This window comes from Trachurus trachurus, assembly GCF_905171665.1.
Source record: "Trachurus trachurus genome assembly, chromosome: 18".
NCBI classification, from domain to species: Eukaryota; Metazoa; Chordata; class Actinopteri; order Carangiformes; family Carangidae; genus Trachurus; species Trachurus trachurus.
Window position 1 is genome coordinate 11,714,061 of NC_139909.1, and position 21,311 is coordinate 11,735,371.

The 21,311-nt window shown below is 38.4% G+C and overlaps 2 protein-coding genes across 2 annotated transcripts; both read left to right on the plus strand.

Annotated features, from left to right (window-relative positions):
• The first annotated feature begins 3,860 nt into the window (after nt 1-3,860).
• On the plus strand, nt 3,861-9,529 carry trmt10a (tRNA methyltransferase 10A). Its single transcript, XM_083992942.1, has 7 exons — nt 3,861-4,232; nt 5,995-6,169; nt 6,895-6,966; nt 7,064-7,138; nt 7,877-8,026; nt 8,730-8,835; nt 8,936-9,529. Exons 1-7 carry the CDS (start codon nt 4,075-4,077, stop codon nt 9,172-9,174), a joined length of 975 nt encoding a protein of 324 aa, XP_083849068.1. The 5' UTR covers nt 3,861-4,074; the 3' UTR covers nt 9,175-9,529.
• Nucleotides 9,530-11,271: 1,742 nt separating this feature from the next.
• Nucleotides 11,272-16,318, plus strand: spata6l (spermatogenesis associated 6-like; the record flags this gene model as incomplete). Its single annotated transcript, XM_083993055.1, has 10 exons — nt 11,272-11,319; nt 12,189-12,326; nt 12,620-12,668; nt 12,799-12,888; nt 12,984-13,108; nt 13,227-13,319; nt 13,904-14,122; nt 15,346-15,458; nt 15,720-15,813; nt 16,253-16,318. The coding sequence occupies 10 exons, from the start codon at nt 11,272-11,274 to the stop codon at nt 16,316-16,318; spliced, it is 1,035 nt and encodes a 344-aa protein (XP_083849181.1).
• Nucleotides 16,319-21,311: the final 4,993 nt, after the last annotated feature.

A 21,311-nucleotide genomic window follows, 5' to 3' on the forward strand; every position in this document is an offset into this window, starting at 1 on the left:
ATCTCATTATACTTAAAATAAGACTCATCACATAAAAAGTAGCTTGTTTTTAGACACTTTTTACTTCTTTCAAGAATATTTTCACTTGAAATAAGTAGAAAAAATCTGATAGTGGAGCAAGTTCTTTCTTATTACAAGCACAAAAAAACTTGCTTTCACTGGCAGTTCTTTCTACTTATTTCAAGTGAAAATTTGTTTGAAACAAGTGAAATTACTTAAAAACAAGTTAATTTTTAGGTGATGAGTCTTATTTTAAGTGGAAAGAGATTAGTTTTGACTAGAAATGAGACATTTTGACAAGAAATACGACAAATATTCTTGGACAGATTTTGAGTTTTTGCAGTGTAACCCTAGGGCGTTTGGATGGATCAATCAGACCCAGAACTGGAATGGACAGAATGTTTTATTGTATGGACTATTATGATATTATAAATGATCATTACATAATACATAGCTACGTTATGGTTGTATTTTATTTTTCAGGTATAACTGACAACTCAACCTGTTTAAGCTGCAAATTTATTTACCCTTTTTTTCTTCAATGTGTATCACTGTTTGAATGCGACTGTGTTGACACTGAGTTCTTGTTTTGTACATTATAGTTCACAGACTGTGGATCTGCTGGTCAGTCCATGTTTTTTCTTTTTTTTGTTTTTGTTTTTTTATGTTGAACCAGCTGTTGGAAACACGTGACAAGTCCTGTCAGGATGTTTGGAAACAGTGTGAATGCCGCACGTTTGAGAAAAGATTGTAGACTATTTAGAAGTCTTATTTAGAGAGATCCTTTTATTATATTATTTGATTATGCGGGTTTGGTTCACTTTCAGCTGCTAAAATGTTTTATCAGAAGAACAAGTGCCTCAGTTGTAGATTTGAAGGCTGCTTCATCAACAACTACATTTCATCAGCTGCATCTGTTTGAAATATGTTGAATAAACTGAAAAAAAAAAATCACTGGTAAACAATCAAACAATGAAAGGTGCTGTATTTGAGTGTTCAGGTATGGGTAAGGTTGTTTTTTTGTTTTATGTTTTAAGTTTTTTTCATTCTTTTGTTGTTTTTATTTGATATTCCTCATTTTTATTCTGAAAAATGCTTCCTTCAGAGGCCATGTTTAAAAATCTCCTTAACCCTTCACTCAATGTGCTCAGAATTTGAATTTTGCTGAATGCACTTATTTAGGTCCCAAAAAGAAAATTAAGTTTTGAGAGAGAGTTTTGGTTTTAATATAAAAGTTAAAATTACAGCATTATATGTAAAAGCTGTGAGTAGATTTTTAATATTTAATATTTTACATTAGAGAAACTCTGTTCTTTTCAACCTCAGTGGTCCGACTGATGGGGTTTTCTTCTATTTTGGAAAAACATAAGGTCTTCCACCATCCGTTTTATTCTTGTTGTTGCCCTTTGAAACTTTTTTTCTGCCCAAACTTCGTTGTTTAGATAAAATGAAGTTGTGTTGAAGTGTAAATATTTTTTCCACAGGTCTCAGGGAAGGCCTGACGACACGATGCTTTACTGAAGGACTCTAGGAGGTTTGAAGCAGAAGGTCCTCAGAGTGACCACTGTGATGCTGCTGCTGTGAAACATATGAACTTTCTAAACAAAAACTGTGGAAGGTAAAAGAAAGTAAGTTAGGAAGTCATGAAGATGAAATCTGAGGACGGTTGAGACGGACGTGGAAGTGAGGGAGGAGAGATGAAAACTTTGATTTGAGGGGAATTTTGTTTTTTTCACTTTGATGTGTTTTGCAAATGTACATAATACAGAAAGGGATGTTACATTATAGCCACTGTTTGTAAATGTGCTTGTGAAAATTTCAATAAACATGTAACCCTTTTCCAAACCTGCCTTTTGTTACTTTAATGACTGACCGAGATGGTTAGCCTAGCTTAGCATACAAGTCGAGAAACACAAATTCAGGTTCATAGACTACTGGCTGTAAAAGTTGGACAATACATTTAAAATCAGATAGAATAAAATAATATAGCAGTATAGCAGTAATTAATATTACCCAGACACATTTGATCTTCCATAACAAGTTATTCCATGTATGCAATCCATTGTGGGAGGGATCTAAAGATCTTCCCAATCAATCCAATCCAATGAATCTAATTAGAAATAAAGGTATAACCTATAACTGTATTTCTAATCAGATTAATTGGATGATTTCTTCCCATTCAAAATAAATCTACCAACACTGACTTGTGCTTTACAGAAGAAAAATGAAAACAAATTCAAAATGAAGAAATGGGACAATTAAAGAAAAGAAAATAACGAAAAACTTTCTCATCTCAGAAATACATCAATAAAACTTCTTCAAATTTGGCACAAACATCGACTTTAACTGATCTGTTCAAAGTCAATGTTGACCTCACAAAACAGGACATTATTGATTTTTTGAAATAGATAATGTAAAAACCCTTCAATGGGGAACTGATTGGATTTTGGTTGCCAAGGGTCAAAGGTCAGAGTGAACTCCCAAAACAAACTGGTTAATATTTTACAAGGGTTAGGGTGACAGTGATATTCCACTTATTGATAATCAAATTAGATACAGTATGTGTGTCAATGAATGAGCGTTAGAGGTGCAGAGTTGATTTATTTATTGATAAATGCGAGGAAGATGTTAATTGGTCTGGAAGTGGAAAGTGGTCTGTGTGTTAGCGCGGCTGAATCTGGGCTTAGCATGGCTGAAGCAGGAATGTGAGCTAAATAAGCAACCCGTGTTAAAGGCCTAGCTGGCTCTGGGCCGATATAGTATGTGGGTTAGGAGGCGATGGAGGCGAGGTATGTGGGATCGTGTTGCAGAGCCGTGACTGCATATGTGTCGTACACACACACACACACTGGCATTTAATCCCAGTGCGTGTGCAGCACATACCAGTACGTCCAGAAACATAACAGACACACACACGTAAAAGACTTTGCAAGTTTGCAAGACATTTAAATGCCCTAAAAAATATTCATTAGCACAGCTTTACATTGTGGTCACTGGTCAGAGACAAACATAGGACTGTACAGTGGGATATACTGTATATAGCTTTAACAAGTGGGGAGTAGAAAAACAAACAGTGTAAACCAAAGCATGACAGAAAACAAAACAACCACAATAAAAGATTTAGAAATGTCAATATATTAAATTAATTATTTGACCATGAAAGCACATTGTGACCTTGTAAATGAGATTGAGGGAAAAAATGATTCACGATTATTTTCCAAAGCAAAATGAAACTTCTGTCCCATGAGCCTGTTCCCTATAGATCCGGGTCTGGCCCACATCTGCTGTTTGTTGTCCAGCACAAAAATACCTATAGCTATTATGATTTTTCATATGGGCTGGTGCCACCAAATGTGTGATATATAAACTTATATTAAAATCTGTATGTTGATATAAAGTGTATATTGATATATATTTATTTCAAACGTTTGAACCACTGTTCATAATATCAACATATAGGCTATTAACAGGCTTCGAGATGTAAGATATTACTAATAAAAACAAACATAGGCCTACAGAAACATACCAATAAATATAGATTTTTTTTGTGTCAATATAAGGAACTTTCTAAAAGGTTTTTTTTTTTTTTTTTTTTTTTACACATATGTTTTTATTTTATATAAACATATGTGTCATTCATTCTAAAGTCAATGTACATACATTTTTTCCCCAAATGAACTACAGACACTTTTTAAAGTTTTAAAAGTTCAAAATTCACAAACACTGAATTCTTATTTCCACCACAAAACATTAATTTCCAAGTGCAGTCTTTTAAATGTGGTTTTTTAGAAAAACTGTAACATCCCAGCAGCACTGAACGCCTCTGGCGCGGTTAGATGACGTCAGACATGCGCCGACAGCTCACATGTGGAAGTTGCAGAGTTCGACCCAAACAGACAGTTGACAGTGTTTTTACTCCAGTGTGTTTACGGTGTGTTGGACATAAAGACAGTGAAGCTGCTTTTTTAAAAACCCGGTTCAACGTGTCGGTGAAACGTGAAGAGCAGAGAGACTCGTCGTTAGATGCAGAGAAGCCGCAGTTTGTGGCCGAGGAGCTAACAGGAGGAGGAGCAGATGGAGGAGGAGGACAGAGAAGGAGCTGAGGCTGCAGGAGGAGACACGGAGGAGACCGGAGGAGCAGCAGGAGGAGGAGGAGGAGAGACTCTGTCCAAGAGGCAGAGGAAGAAACTCCTGAAGCAGCAGAAATGGGAGGAAGAGAGAGAGCTGAGGAAGTGAGTCAGTCAGTCAGTCAGTCATGGTGTTGGTTAAAGGGATAGTTCAACATTTGGCAAATCCTCCTATCACCTTAATCCCTATAGTCATAGCAGTAGGTTCATTACCTTTAATTATCGGTGCATGTTGTTTTGAGATCAGCGGGGCAGAGACGTGAGCTGCTCAGTGAACACAATGGAGGTGAATGGTATTTCTATGTTTCCCTCATCAAACTCATCCACAATCCAACAACTCCACAACGCTCTGGTGGACAAGTTGTGACCTGCACATTCACCACGCTATGAGATAATCATGTATAATTATGTGACACTAAGACACATGAAACAAATACTCTCCTAGTCTCCTAATGTTTCATTATTATCTCATAGCGTGGAGAATGTGCAGGTCACAACTTGTCCTCGAGAGCATTTTGGAGTTGTTAAATTGTGTATTTGATGAGTTTGATGAGGGACAGCTGTACCGTTCATCTCCATTGTGTTCACTGAGCAGCTCACGTCTCTGCCCCGCTGATCTCAAAACAACATGCACCGATAATTAAAGGTAATGAACCTACTGCTATGACTACAGGGATTATGGTGATAGGAGAATTTGCCAAAAATGTTGAACTATCCCTTTAACTTTATGCTCAACCCCATTCACATATCTGTCAGTTCATGGTTGTCTTGTTCATAGTGATTTAAATCCATAATAATGTGCAAAATAAGCTTGAAGTCAATATGACACTTGTTATTGTATAAGACCTGAAGTGTTGCTGAATTAATTTATGCAAGAGGTCACACTGAGGTCATGATGTGGTTATAAACACACTGTTGGGAGTGTATTTATGCTGCAGGATGTTTATTTTAAAGCAGAAGTGAGTGATATATTTGTGTTAATATAAGTCTTAAATAGTTATATCTTCCGACAGCAATCACTTACATAGAGTGTTTGGTCTGAAACACGGGTCTCTCAGTCCCTCTGCTCTGCTCTGAGCCGAAGAGAAAATATTTATCGTATCCTACAGTTTTTATCCAATGAGGAGAGAGAACGGCATGCAGGGCTGTGTGTGCAGCCAAGGAACGCCGTGAATGTGGTGACGTAGCGACGAGGACTGTTATGGTGCGTTCAAGGAAACTCGTATTTTTCCGACCGTGAAGTGGTACCAGTTCGATCTGGTACGAGTTCACCGGTCGGAAGTTACGAGTGGCCGTTATAGTGACTTTCACCGGTACAACAGGTCGGAAAAACACGAGTGGGTTGCCTGGAACGCTACAAAGTCGTAAGTTGTGACTTGAAGCTGTAATTTACGATTTCAAAAGCCTGCCTGGAACGCAGCATTAGCGAAAACGACCGGATCACTCACTTCTGCTTTAAATATGCACAACAATGGGTGGACAATAAGATGCAAATGAGGCCTTGAATATTTTATTACAACACGAGTTAAAGGAGGTTAATCATATCGCCAGTAAAGACAAAGTTCTGATTTGATCTGTATTAACAGTGTGTTGATTCACCATCTGTTAGTTATTCCACATAAACGTTGGTGTGATATCTGAAGGCTGTCCTGTCAAAATGAACATTTAACTGCTGGGAACATGAGTTAAAAGTGGTAAAAGTGGAATATTTTAAACATTAGGAGCCAAAATGTATCAAATTTAACCACTCTCTTATTAACTGTTCATAGAAACTACGAGTTAAATAACATCTCAAATAAACCAGCTACTGAAAATGATCAGGAATTAAACTTCTCAGTTAAAAATCACTGCTGTTTTAAAAATGCAGGCAGAAGCGAAAGGACAGGAAGCAGCAGCGTCGGCTGCAGAGGCAGAACCAGCCGGAGGAGGACGGAGGAGACTCGGCTCCGGCCGCTGCCAGGAAACGTCCGCGCAGGGAGGTGACGCCCAGCGGCCTGAGGCTGGTGGTGGACTGCGGCTTCGATGACCTCATGCTGGTCAAGGTAGAAGCAGAGAGAGATACGACTCAGGGAGGGAGGGGCCGCTGGGAGTGTGAAGAGTTATAAATGATGTTTCCATTCAACCCTAGAAATACACAGAACCTAAATATCGCAATAAAAAACAAGTAATGGAAACACTTATTGTCTCCTCCCAAATATCGCCAAAACATTTTTGCGCTCTCATGAGGTTGTTCTTCAGATGTGTTGATAACAAAGTGTATCGCAAAAGTGTAATGGAAACACTTTTATCACATTCACACGTCACTCTGGGTCTAATAGGATGTGATCCTGGTGGTCATTTGTTCCTTTTCTCTTCGCTCTCCCTCTCTCCCGTCTGTTTTGAGTCGTCCCGTCACGTCACCACAGTTGCTAAATCATTCAACGCAAAGTGTTTTGAACGTCCATCTTCCTTAAAATTGAGACGCTGTTAAACGTCTGTTCTTCATTCACAAGAAGAATACACACTTCATACTGTTTCCACCTGACTGGGTTATTTTAATGTGAGGTTCAGTCTGATAACTCAGACTATAACACGTCCGTGTGAATAACCAAACAATAGTTCCTTCTGTTACAGTTGCGAGAATTACGACTCATTTGCAAAACACCTCTTAATAGCAAATGTACTTTTTTCGAACTTTCAGAAATATCACTTTTATTCTGTGAAAACCTGTGATGGAAACGCAGCTGTACAAACATGACGCTGATTTTTATTTTTCTTCTTCTTTCAGGACGTCCGCAAGCTTCACAAACAGATCCAGAGGTGCTACGCCGAGAACAGACGAGCGCTTCACCCCGTGCAGGTCAGTGCTCATCGGTCAGTGGCTCCTGGCTGACGGACGGAGAGAGTCGATCCTGTCGGACACACACAGTAACTTCTGCTGCTCTCTCTTTCTCCAGTTCTACCTGACGAGCCTCGGAGGGAAGCTGAAACAGAGCATGGACGAGAAGGACAAAGGCTGGGTCAACTGGAAGGTGAGTGACGACTAAAACCTTCTTCTGCTCACACACAGACCCCACGGAGCTTTTATCTTAGAGCAGAGGTCTTCAACTGAGGGTTGCAAAATTTTTGGTTGATTAGACCATTTTAAAATATTTTTTCCATTTATGTTTAAAATAAAAACCTCAGTTTCTCTGCATGATTATCATGCAATTGACAGACATTGTTGATATCAGCATTGGTATCAGTTAACAAGGTCTGTTTATAAATGGCAGTGACACGGCCCCCTACTCACTGACTGTAGCTTAAAAACATGAACATATGAACCTATTTAAATGGCCTAGTAGTGAATGCACAATACCAAGGTTTATACATGGCACTAGACCCAGTTTGCTATAAAATATACACAGTTTTATAACAATGTATATAGTGGTGGGTCCGTTCAAGACCCCTGTCTTGGTGTGTATGAAAACCTGTGCCTCTTTTGCTTTGTTCCAATTCATCCATTCAACCAGGCCCGAACTATGGTTGAAGCTCGAACCCGAGTCAATTGTATATATTATTGACCCAAACCCGAGTCAAAAACATGAATGAAATGGAAACAAGCCGAGATGAGTCCAGCCCTTCACGGCCTTGATCTTGGCTCGCTTGTTTTTATTTCTCATCCAAGCGTAATTGCCGTTGCCGAAACGCTCCCTGTTTCATAACAGCTGCTTCCAAACGAGCCCCAGGTCTGAATACGGCCACAATAAGTGTGTGTCCCTTGTGTGCAGGACATCAACATTAAAACGGAGCACTACAGTGAAGTCGTGGCCAAAGAGGATCTGGTCTACCTGACGTCGGACTCTCCCAACGTGCTGGAGGAGCTGGACCCGAAGAAGGCCTACGTGATCGGAGGTCTGGTCGACCACAACCATCACAAGGTCTGTCTAAAGTAAACTAAGTAGCTATATTTGACCTGAATTGAGTCACTGATAAAGGAAAATCAAGTTGGCTCCAGGTTCCAAGATACAGCTGTGAGGTAATAATTATATAAAAATATATAATAATACAAATTTGTCTCAAAGTGAAGACAAATTTACAAACTTCCATGTGGTACCATTTTCATTGCTCTAGTCTACTGTACTTTTGAAGTTATGAGGCATCATAATTTATCATGAAATATCTTGAAAACTTTCAGCCAATCAGCAGCTTCATCACCTGTTTTCCAATTCATCTAATAAAAATATATTTGATTCAACACATTTTATCTCGAAACTTGTTCCCAAAATTTTATTCTATTATGTAAATAACTGTGGATACTCTCACTCTTTGTTTTTTTTTATATTTTTCTGTGTTTGTTTTATATTGTCTTATATTTCTATATTTGCATATTTTCTGACTGACTCTTTTTTTCCCCATGTTTGCTACAATGCTACTAACAACTAAATTTCCCATGTGTGGGATAAACAAACAGTCTTATGTCTAAAACTAGTGAGGTCATGTCATGTGTTTTCTAATTAATCTAATCAAAATATGTAAGAATTAACACATTTTTATCTCAGAGGTCGATAATTTCCCGATATTTGTAGACTAGTGAGATCACACATTTGATCTGCTCTGTTTTTTTGTTTTTGTCGTTTACAGGGCATCACGTTTGAAAAGGCGAAGGAGTTGGGGATCGATCACGCTCAGCTTCCTCTCAGCAGCTTCGTCAAGATGAACAGTCGGAAGGTCCTGGCCGTCAACCACGGTGCGTTCAAGTACCAGACCAGACACGGGAGATGGATGGATGCGATACGAGTAGATTTATCATTTACATACTGTATCTATGTTTTCGTCCTTTTGTTCAGTGTTTGAGATCATCCTGGCGTACCTGGAGAAGAGCAGCTGGCAGGACGCCTTCTTCACCGTCCTGCCTCAGAGGAAAGGAGCCGTCGCCGTCGAGGACAAGGACGGAGCGACGGACGGAGCGACGGTTCAGGAGAAAGAGGAGGATTCGGACTCTGACGACTCTGACCAGGACACACCGGAGCAAACGGGACAGAACCAAACACTGAGCCCGAACGGACAGCTGCAAACAAAATCCTAATGATAATATGGAAATGAAGAGAAAATAATTTTTTTTTTTACTTTTAAATTTCTGTCTTTAATGTTCCAAACTGCTTTTCTTTTTTATTTACTAGATATTTATTGAACATTTTCCGTTGTGTTCATTTAATTGCTCAGAAAGTTGGACTGCTGATATAAATGAAAAGTTTCAGTTTTGCTGCAGGTTTTGGGCAGAATATAGAGGAATGTTGACGTTGTTATTATTATTATTGTGTTCAAGAAAGTTAGTTTTACTGAGATTTGTATTTTTTGGAAGCTGAAGCTGCCAGAGCTGTGCCAAATGGATGCATTTAAAAAGAAAAGGATAAAGTTAACACAACCAGACTGTGCCTACTTTGCTTCACCTGTGGCTCTGCTACCAAAACTGAATGTGAATAGATAAACTATTATAATAATTTTGGCTTGTCTATATTTTAGGTAGTATATAAACATGGAACGGACCAACAAATGTGCCACCAAGACCAGTCGGACTCATCCCACTTGACCCTGCTGCACCAATAGACAATAGAGTCAGAACTGATTAAATGATGATAAAAATAAAAAACTAACTTCAGGTTCTGTGGGTGTCAATTAGATTAGGTTCATTTTAAAAATGTATTTGTTAATACTTGCATGCACAAAAATGGTTGAGATGTAAAGCTAACACCTGTATTATTATTATTAACAGGTTTTAAGACCCTAGTTCAGTTGTTCCCAACCTTGTTTGGCTCGTGACCCCATTTTGACATCACAAATTTCTGGCGACCCCGTCAATCAGATGCAATCAGATATTTTATTTGCTGCATTTTATTTGAACTCTATTTATATCCAAGAAAGTAAAAGTATAGTATATTTGTGTGTGGTGCTTTTAATCATAGCCTAATTATAAAAAGAAAAATTAGTTATCAGTACCCGGTAATTTTTTTAATCAATTACTAGACATATTGAAAAACACTTATCTAGTTCAAATGAATAAATAAGTGGTAAATCAATTTAGCAAATCTAAATAACCAATTTTGACTTATTTGGATCAGGATCAGTCAAACACAAAAGTTGAGCAATGTCCTACGCTTTGTTAGCAAACAAATTGGGCAAATATTTGGCAGATTTAGTTTTTTTTTTATTCAATGTTTGTTAATTTAAAGTGATTTTTCATTTTTGTTAAAGGTTGAATATGTAGAATATTTATTAAAAGCTATATTTTTTCAAAAATAATACATCCATGGGGCCTTTAGAGGGGTACAGAATGAAAGTATTGCTTTCCCACAAAAAAATTTTTTTTAGTCTGAATTATTATTTTTAATTTTTTTGACGGGGTCGACAATGACTTTCTGTCAACGTTCTGTTTACATTCGTACCTGCCCGTAGCCGACATGTGGCTCAACTCTCTCTGTTTTCCTGCCTCCTCCCGGTCCTATGCGTTTGTTTCCAACCAAGCCTTTTTAATAATCAATCGGTGGATCAATGGATTATCATATACTTGTTAGGATGGGTGTATTTGTGTAGTCTTATCTGTCATAAACACGTTTATCGTCGCGGACTTTCGGTGCCACGGAGCTCCTTTTTTTTTTTTTTTCCAACTTGAGGAGAGCAGTGACAGCGGAGGCTCTGAGCAGCAGCGGTGTGGAAGGCAGAGAGCCTCCACTGTCCCTGTAACAAGCTACATGTCATTTATTATGCTGTTAATGACGGTAAAAATGAAACATAAGGTAAATATCCTGCATAGTTCTCCTCCTCTGCTGTCCTCTGATCAGAGCGGAGTCCCTAGCAACGGCCCGTTTTACCTAGCAACGGTCTGGCAATCGACTGCTGGAATTCTTTTTCTGTTGTTCTTGTATTTCTACATAGTCAACCTTTAAGAGTTCACTAGTCTGCAAAACCAGTTTAAAAGGTGTTTATACACAATAAAATAAAATGCTACAAACGATAGATAGATTGCTACATGAACGGGGAACGACGGCGCTTGTTGCTCCAGGCAACTAAACCCGGAAGTTGTAGTATCCATGGTAACGAGGTAAGGTGACGCTAAGCAGGGGTCGGTTGGTTCCGCTGCAGCTGAAGCCAGTTGAGATTAAAAACATCAGAGCAGAGGGTTTTAATGCCTCGAAAAGCGCTGAAAGTGTTGGTGGAGTTAAAGTTCAGAGCGGTAAGAGTCCATATTAATTTAATTGACACTCAGACCGCTAAAACTAATCACTGTTGTTTTTATTAAACATGTAGGCTAAACAACAAGGTTTGTAGCAGTCGTGTAACTTATGGAGCATCAAGGGTGACTTTATTTACATAGGTAGGTTACATTTTACCACAAACAAATGGACATTGTGATATTTATTTATATTTGGCCAAAAGGATGGATAAAAGATGTCCCCATTTAATGTTGTACAAATGTGTGACTACCATACTTTTAGTTTTCAGTGTTTAATAGATGCAACAATCCTCAAAAGTCACAACAGCTGTCAGTAATGAGCAACATGAGATTTTGTGATGTTATATGAAGGAATTGTGGCAGTTAATTTATAATATGTATGCAAGTAAGTTAAGTTTTTTCTATTGTATAGCACCTTAATTACCATAGTGCTTCACAATATGTGAGACATGGAAACATAATGAGGAGATACATTGTGTTAAAACATACTGCAGGACCTTTGTTAATCTCTACTGGCAGTCAGTTATGATGTGATTGGTATTTCATTTTTATTTGTTCCATGCCATGGACATTTTCAATTAATACATTACTGACAAAATGATAACAGATTATAATTTCCACATTTCATGCATGGAAAAGGAGCAGGATGAAGACAACCTATTTTCCCTGCCCCTAATCAATCAATTTTGAAATTAGAGATGGTGTGCCAAATTACTTATGAACAACACTGACAAGAAAAAGAAAAAAAAGAAAACACAAGACAGTCAGTTATGGTCAATGACTTCCCAATAAAAACAAATCTATAAATAGAACCCTTTATATCCCTGTATAATTCAACATATGGTTCATACGTTCCTCTGTTTCCTCAGGTGTCTTGTCCGGGGGTTCACCTTCCAGCCAAAGATGATATCTACATCAGCTTGTGCGTCATGGGCCAGTACCGTCAGACTGAGTGTCTCCCCGCCGTCTTCCCTCTGCTGTTTCATGAGAAGATGACCTTTGAAAAGGCAGGTCTCTACTTATTGTCCATGTTGGACAGAGTTAGTGATGAAGGAACATAATCTCTGGAGTAGAAATGTATCTTAGTTTTATTTAAGGTCTCAATTGGTGATTACTTAGATCTAGTGAAGTGAAGAGGTGTACCAGCAGGGGGCAGCATTACATCTCAGATCTCACCACGTTCAGTTTTGACTGACCAGCTCGAGACCTACAGGGTTCATATGCTAGCAGAGCATTTAGTGAGTTATATATATTGATCATATTTGTGATTTTAAGGAAGATGAACGAAATTTGTCTCCAGATTTTCAGGTATGCCGTTGATCCTGGAGACATTGCCGTGATGCTTGAGTGTAAGTGCTCTTAAACTGTTTCATTTTAAATTAAAAGTTGAGCTCATTTTTTTAAAATCACATTTCACTGTCTGCAGCACCATGTTTGACACAAGCTAGTTTTGTTTGTATCCTGTTGTGTATTTGACAGTTTTTACCAAGAATATCTTCACACTGTTGGATATTTTCCTCTCCTCAGATGAGACAGTCAGAATTGAGCTGGTGCAGATGGTTCCTCCTGGTGAGACTGTGTTTTCTGTGCTTTGTTTACTGCAGGACTTTACATTGAAATTGATTGTCTTTACATTAGTTGTGTGTGTGTGTGTGTGTTTGTAGAAGGGGACACTCTGGCCTACTTTGAGGAAGATGCTCGACGATTCCTATTCCCAGAGCCCAAACTGGTCCCCTCGTTCTCTGGAGTGGACCAAGAGATTCTGATGAACAGAGCAGCTTTTTTTCCAGTAGGTCCAAAGCCTCTTGTCCATTGTAGCAGTAATGACCATAAGCTTCAGTGTGAACTTTTTTTTTTTGCAGTTTCATGTGAATCTGGTACACATGTTTCTTCCCTTTTTTCCGCAGGGCATCGCTCCGAGGATGGAGTTCTCCACCCAAACCACCATCTTCGAGTGCTCAGCTGATGCAGAGGTCAACTTTTACCCCAACACACTCTTGGTAAAGATTATAGACATAAGACATAATACTGTTTATTAATCCCACACATGGAGAATTTGGTTGTAGCATTTGTAACATACAGTACATGTAAAAAAGTAGAAGAATATGCAAATATAGAGGTATAAAAAACGATATAAGACAAACAATTACTAAAATGTTTCAGGAATATATACTGTACAGTTATTAACAAGAATAGAATAAAATTATATACACAGTGTTGGTAGTTGTAAGGCATAAGAATGTATTGCACAGATGGGGGGTGTATAGCAGCAAGGTGTGCAGTTTGTACACAAAAATGGAACTGTTGGACATAAATAATAAATAAATAAATAAATAACTCTGTAAAATGTAAACTGTGTGAATACAACTTAAATAGTGGGATGAAAAAAAAACTAGAGATGTATGAATAGTGCAAAAAAAAAGGCAAATGAAAGTGCAGGATGGTCAGAGTGCAGGTTATTACAGAGTCAGACTGGTGTTGTATAGTATAAACATTAAGTATAATATACATTAAGTGGACAAGACTATAAGCGTCAACATCAAGTCCAGCTGTGTGTATCACATTGAGGCTGTTATTTTTCCAGAGGCCAGTGACGAAGAGGAAAACAAAGTCCTCCAGCAGACCCAGGACCTGCTCCCCTCAGAGGAAACAACCTCAAACCCTTGTGAGGAGACAAGGTAGAAGGACGGACAAAGACAGAGACAGACGCAGCAGTATCAGGTCTCAGTCTCTGTCCCCGCTGAGATCTGGAAACACCCGACGTCTCGCCAGACTCAGCCTGGACTCTGGAGTTCCCAACCCGGTAAAACCACAATAAACCTCTAATACAACAATTGCCATTACCAGCCAGCAGATGGCAGAGGAGAGCTCTCACTACTACTACTACTTCTACTCTCCTGTGTGATGTAATGCTTTATAAACTGAGTCAGGCCAAACTGAGGGCAGGAGGTGGACAGTTTAAAATGTGTTCACACAATCTGGAAATCAGAAAAAAAAAATAATTCAGATATTTGTAGACCTGTTCTCACTGTGCCGTTCCTCTGTGTGCAGATGTTGTCTTCGTGGCCAGGAGCCGGCCGGTCTGACTCACCCTTCAGGTCTGCAGCGTTCAACCGCTCCTCTTCACCTTTGGCCCGTTCTTCGTCCACAGGTACAAATTTTCATATACAGTAAAACCTTTTTGTTGACACTAAACAAGGTTTACGGTCTTCAGCAACTTCCCATCACTGCTTATAAAAAGTGATGTAATGGTTATACTGCTCTGTTGACATGGATGAGTTGACTGTAAAAAGCTGTTGGATAACGAGGACCTACTTACCTACTGTGCTCTAAACTAGTTACTGTCAATGACTAAATAACATTTTCCCTCTTCCTGCTTTTAGTGAGATTCTCTCCAACTGGCAGAAGAAAATCTTTATCCAATGGTTTGGTACGTCTTCACTTGGTTTGGTAGATGGGACCCTAATTTACAAACACTGGGAAATTAACTTTTTGCGTTTGTGTTTCATTGATTTCATAAATGAGACATGTTTAATAAAAATGATTTTGAAATTAATTTAGAGCCAGTCAAACTGTTTCCCTTTGCCCCCTGTCTTCATGCTAAGCTAGGCTAGGCTAATGCTAAGATAAGCTAACCACATCCTGGGAACCTGGATCTAGACAAACTTTAAAAAACCATAAAGTTTGTCTAGGTCCAGGTTCCCAGGATGTGGTTAGCCTAGCTTAGCATTAGTAGCCTATTAGCCTAGCCTAGTTTAGCATTATGTACTGTAATGACTAGATTAAAACTTGTGTGTGTAAAAACCCTGTTAATTCAGTCTTCCATGAACTAGCCTATAAATACAAAATGAAAGGATTAGGCTTAGGGTAACTGTGGCTTCAATCATGTCCAATTTTGCTTGGTCAGAAATTTACTGAATCTTTAATAACTGAGATTAACTGGGGGTTTGCAGTTCAGCAATAATCTGGTGGTTATCTCAATGAAACAAAAGGGAATTGTTGAGTAACATCTGCTTCCTCTGGCAGGCCGGAGCAAAATCTGAAGACGACGAAAGCTCTTCTGAAACATATGATCCTGGTGACAATTGGGATCCTGAGTCTCCATCACTGTGGCGGTCCAAACAAACCAGGCTCAGCAGGTCAGTTTCTTGACCAATATCCATTCTCCCATCCAGAGAAAGTGGTCTCAGACTTGAAGACACTACATGTCAATAATATATGAACTAGTTCCAAACCCAGCTTTCATTTCCCCCTGTTCCCTCTCGGTGTGAGGTTAAACCAGGTTAAACACATCATGGACTCAGTAATAGATGCAAATGGATCAGATATAGAGTCTTTTCGCCTGATGTTGACTTTCACAGCTTCTAAAAACGGTGACTCAGCTGACTGTGATTGTTCAGGTCTTTGACCAGTTCTCACAGAGAATGGGAGGAAGTCAATGAGCGCGTTCGAGGACTCCTGATGACGCCAAAAGCTGTACGTCGCCTTGTCTACGTAAGTAAGGCATTGGACTCAGTATTAGTAGTAGTATGTTATTCTTTTGTTTCTTCCGCCAATCTTTTGGGCCCTCTCCCCTCTAACAGTTTTGGTGTTACAGAAACAGTTCAACTTTCAAAATTTTCAGCTTTTTCAGGAGATCAAGGCTGTTACCTACTTCAAACATTTATAATTTTGAAAATATTAAAGTTTTAAAGATTTTTTTTTTGTCATTGAAATGAATGGAGATAATGCGAACTTCAACTACTTGAGCATATTTTCAGCTATTTGTCAATTATTCCGCTTTTTGATACTGTCCAGTTTTTGATTCAGCAGTTAAAGTTGTATGGCGAAGAAGAAGAGAGAGAAATATTTCAAATGAATCCCTGTCTTGATGATGCAACAACAGATGTCATGACAGAGGGATCTTGTCTCACACATGATCTTTGTGTTTCAGGGGGCCACAGTCTCCGAGGTTGACAGGACCTTGGCCAGAAGGTCCATCACTCCAGGTCCTCCATGATGGTTGGGTCTGAAGCTTAATGTTTACCATGTAACTGCAATGTTACTTGTTTGATATAGGCCTTTGTCCGTCTCTCTCCATCTTTACAGTGTTAACTCTTAAATAAAGACAAAAAAATCCTCGACATTTTCTTAAAGACAAACTTCCTTCCGTTTGCTTGATGTGAATTGGTTGAAAAATGACTGTCCATAATAGATAATGTGATTATGTGGATTCTTGGATGATGAAATACTGGAATAAAAGATGGTGCATTTTCACAACCTCCAAAATATTATGTAAATGTAACATGCACATGACTCATGATGATTATTTGTTAAAGTCGCGTTGTTTACGTTGTATTAAAGCTGCATCCATCTGCCTCGAGCGAAGCGAGACTCATTGTTATATCTCTGTTGAACACACAGCTGTATGGCTTTGACGTCTTAAGTCTCTATATCATTAATCTATCACACTGACATTGTCGAGTCCTTTGCTAAATCACCCAGAGGCTATTAAAAGCAAATTGTGTCCGTGGCTCTGCAGCTCTGTGTGAACTTACTGCCATATATCAGAGAAATAGCTGCTTACGACTGTGAGGCGTTAAGCACCAGCTCTGTCAGGAACATTGTGATGTATCGCGGAGCGGCTGCCGAAACAGAACTCCTCTTTGGCGTTTGGTGGCAGTGCAGAGTGTTTTAATAGTTTGGTTGGTTCAGTTTGAACAGAAGCCTTTAAATAATGTTATAAATCAGAGACGCGTTGGAACCAGCAGGGAACAGTGAAGGTGGTAGAAGACTTTAGCTGAATCCCAAGGTGAACTGAAGGTACGATAGGCTGAACCACGACAGAAGAGATGAGATACTTAAACAAGCACCTCAAATGGGGGAAAACAATGGGCGTGGTCTGTTATACAATCTTATCCAATAGAAATCAAGCCCACAGTTCGTGCAGCAGCATATTGTGGCCCGTAGTTACATTTTGTTGCAAGGTGACATCTAGTGGTCAGAGTAATTATAACAAGAGCAAAGTGGAAATGTCGTGACTTTAAAAGTCAGGAGGATGTGGTGGATGGAGAGCAGGAGGAATTCATGTTTTCATTATGAATGACCTTTTGACAAAGTTACCAATGTTGTTATGCAAACATGACAACAAAGATCAAGGTTATTATACTGTGACCTTTTCATTATGGATGTCATTGAAGAAGTAGCACTTCCCTTTTAAAGCTTCATTCTTATTATATCAACCCTAACCCCTGTTCTTGATATTTCTTTTTTTGCCCTAAATATATGGTTGTTATATTGCGGCATATTTTCTAAACCTAACCAGTAATAACTAGTCTTTGTGTCAAACAACCTAATTTTATTATAAATCATTGTGAATGAGAATGTAAACAACAGAAACAGACCAAAAAATGAGCAGCTTTCTTTTATTAGCTTGCAGTTGCAATGTAGTCCATGTTGATTCACACATTGTGGGTGCTCCGGTGTACAGAGATGGGGGTATAGGTTTATGCCATCATTGTGTGCTTTAGAAATGTAGAATACACCTTCATCTGCATGCCATCACCCATCAGTGTAGAAATACAAACACCCATGTGTCATTTCAAATGTGGCTCTTTTTTTTTTTTTGGCAGAGGAAGGACGACTGAAGTTGAGACACAGAGACTAAGGCCCATCGACATGAAAAGTAAGACACTTAGGCAAGTTCTGTTACCCCCAAGGACGTAAGTTGTGTGAAATCTGACAGAGCTTTTAATACAACAGCACTTTATTGTACATTTCTTTTATTCAGAAAATAGACAAAGTTCGAGTTTTTCAACACTCCATGACCATAAATCTATCAAAACATCTGCATGATGTTTGGCTAAGGATAAAGCTGAAAGATAACATAGCATTTAACGGTTGCAATCTCTTTTTGACATATTAGCTTAAGGAGGAGGTTTTAATTGCAGGATTTGCTGTCACTTATTTTCTATGTCAATCTTGCCACTAACTGCAAAGTATTATTAACTGTTATTTTGAGAGCGTTACCTCACACAAACCATGGAAGATTACACTGGTTTAGGTATACAAATCCCACTGAAATGATCATGTCTAACTACTGGGGTTTTTATGCCTTTCAACTTTGAACACATTGGACAGGTTGCTGTTGTGCTGTAAACTAATCTGGCAGTTTATTATTTTCTATCACAATCCGAGCAATATAACTACCAAGAAGCTTGCAGGTGTGGTTTAGTCAACGACAGGCTCATGGTCAGATAGTGTTGTTGTGAGAACATGTGAATTGTGTTGTTTGGCTGTTGAGACCGGGAAAGATTATTGGCTGGGACTTGAGGGATGTTAGAAACCAAAGGGATCGTTATAATTGATAATGGTCAATGGACCGGCACAGTGAACGCTGCTGTAACTTATTGTGAATGAATACTTGGTGTGTAGTGGTACACTGAGTGAAACCAATGTTGGTCCTAAATCCTGACTCCACCATTTAAACACTGGCCACCAACTGTACTTTCAGACTGAAAATGCCAAGAACATGAAAGTGATGGGAAGTCATCAGTCAGAGTTTCATCAGTATATGTCTGTTGAAGTCAGGTAGGAGTTAGAAAACACTGAAGTCAAGGCAACTTTATGTGAATGAGCTAATATGCAGTTCGGTGGCAACCAATCAGAATCAGACGACTAGAGAAAACAACCATGAAAACTGTTGTTCCCATCAAATAAGTGTTCCCAGGCACAAAGGAGGAGATGCTGATAACTGTTATGGCGGGTTTCACCCTTTACAACGTTGGCTGTTGTTAAAAAAAGGAAAGAATTACATGCTAACGAGCATCGTAGCATGCAAACAGCATTCCGTACAAACTTGCTAAGCCATCTAGAATGACCATTAACTTCAACGACAGTGTCTCTGAATAGTTCAGTCTGAACGTACAGTATCTCCAAGTTGTAGTACGGCACATCTGCGTGTAGCCATATGTGTTAAAGATTTGGATGTACAGTTGTATGCACAAACAAGTGTAAGACCGTAAGTACTCTTGTGAGTATCAGGAAGCATTAGCATTTAGTACACTTCCAACTTTGTTCTAAGATCTACTTCTGAGAGACCGCAACCTGAACCTCATTCCCATCTGATCATGCTAGCAAAACATATTTGTCCATCGATCTCTTACCCATTTTAGATTTATAGCCCTATTTATTCATTTTTTGCTCTGTTCATTTTCTTTCATTCTTTCTTTCTCTGTTTAATGTTGTGCAACTAGCCAATCCCATCTCAACCTGACACACAATTGTCTGCATCCACATTTAGCACGTGAGAAACTAACAAGGCATCTAGAAGCTAAAAGTAGCCAAAATATACTGTGGCATCAAAAATACACAAAGAAGCTCAGAAGAAAAACTTTCGTTAATAAGAACACTTTCTCTGATAAGATGATAACACCAAGTCTTGTTTCTCCTCTACCTTTGCTGAATAAGATATCATGTTCTCATGCTAACTAGTCACAACAATGCAGCACATGTAGATTAATTAGCTAAGACTTTTAACCTTAGGACCGTCTTGATAATCTGCTTCATAGGTTCATATCTGCTGGTAGTCATGACAGGGTAATGACAGGAAAAGATAATAACTGCAGAAGGTGCCTCTTTTGTTTATAATAATTATTCAGCTTTCTTGATAAATCATATTGTTTCCACAAAACTCTTAACAATAGCTACAAACCTGATGTTTATGAAAACTGAGAAAGGCTCACATTTGTAACTCAGTATCTCAAGATAACAAAGCATTGATCAATACACAAGAGACTATTTCAATCAAAGGTAGATATTGCAGTGTGTCTTTTGATCATTTTCAAATAATTCCTAATGTCTTAAGATGACTGTTAAGGAGATTACATATTAAGTCCAGTCGAAATAGTTTTGTCCTGATAAAATCTTGTTATCTTGAGATATTGGGATAAAAAAAAAAAAAAACAATAGTAATTGTGAGTATGGCCTTTCTAGGCTTCCTTAGGGCTGGTTGATTTTTAAATGTCACAGTTGTAAAAGTGAAAAAAAAAGAAAAGAAGAAGAAGCTGCCATAGCTTTCCAATTAGGCATTGTACATATACATTATTATTAGTATTAAAGGAATACATTTTGCAAAATAAGCTCTGTAATAAATTAAGCTAATAAATGTCAAACTATTCCTTCAACAGCTGGTCAAACGACCTCAACAGTTTTCGTATATTCGAACAAAACAATTTATAACCAGCAAAATTTGGTTCAACAGATGGAAGTTTCGCCATGCATCTATCATAGTAGATGAATGTAGTGAAAATAAAATAGTGACAAAAAGCACATAAAAAAAAAATCACACTTTGATTATCAGAATACAAATCCATCAGCTGGTCAACCTAAGTGGTTCATCTTTGTTAAGGTACAATCAGGGGCTTCTAAATACACGTCATACATGTAAATGTAAGTTTTCCCCACGCTGCCTAAACACAGACAGTATTTATGATTATTATACTTTGCATTACATCAATAAATGTTGGTGATTTGGTTCTGAAAAAATGTCCTCAAATTTCACAGTGTTCATTGACTTCATCATCGTCGACCAAGTCTCTGCAGTAACGCCACCACATCTTTAACATACTGTATTGCCTCATGCAACTCGGTGAAAAAACTCTATATGTTTGGCACAGTTTAAATATAGATAGTTATACAAGCAGTGCACATGTGACATTTAACAACAGCCACGCAAAAAAAGATCATTCACTTCAGAGAATTAATTTCTAATCAAGAAGCAAATGAAGTACAGAACAGTTTCCATTTTCTTTTTGCAAAGTTGAAAAACACATCTCAGAAAAAGAATAACCTCATCTACACACACACACGCACACACTCAAATACACAAACACACACCCACACCAACACACACTCTTATTATTCAGAAGTACACTGACTTTTATTAATCTTGGCACAATTCGAGTAAGAGGGAAGCACTTCAGTCGTGGTTGTAAATGTCGACGTTGTTTTGT

Bases quoted from the DNA above. Each gene is read 5' to 3' on its own strand.
- trmt10a (XM_083992942.1), top strand. From the start codon at position 4,075: ATGGAGGAGGAGGACAGAGAAGGAGCTGAGGCTGCAGGAGGAGACACG. The intron at 6,170-6,894 runs GTAGAAGCAGAG...TTCTTCTTTCAG, and splicing joins ATGACCTCATGCTGGTCAAG to GACGTCCGCAAGCTTCACAA. The intron at 7,139-7,876 runs GTGAGTGACGAC...CCTTGTGTGCAG, and splicing joins AAGGCTGGGTCAACTGGAAG to GACATCAACATTAAAACGGA.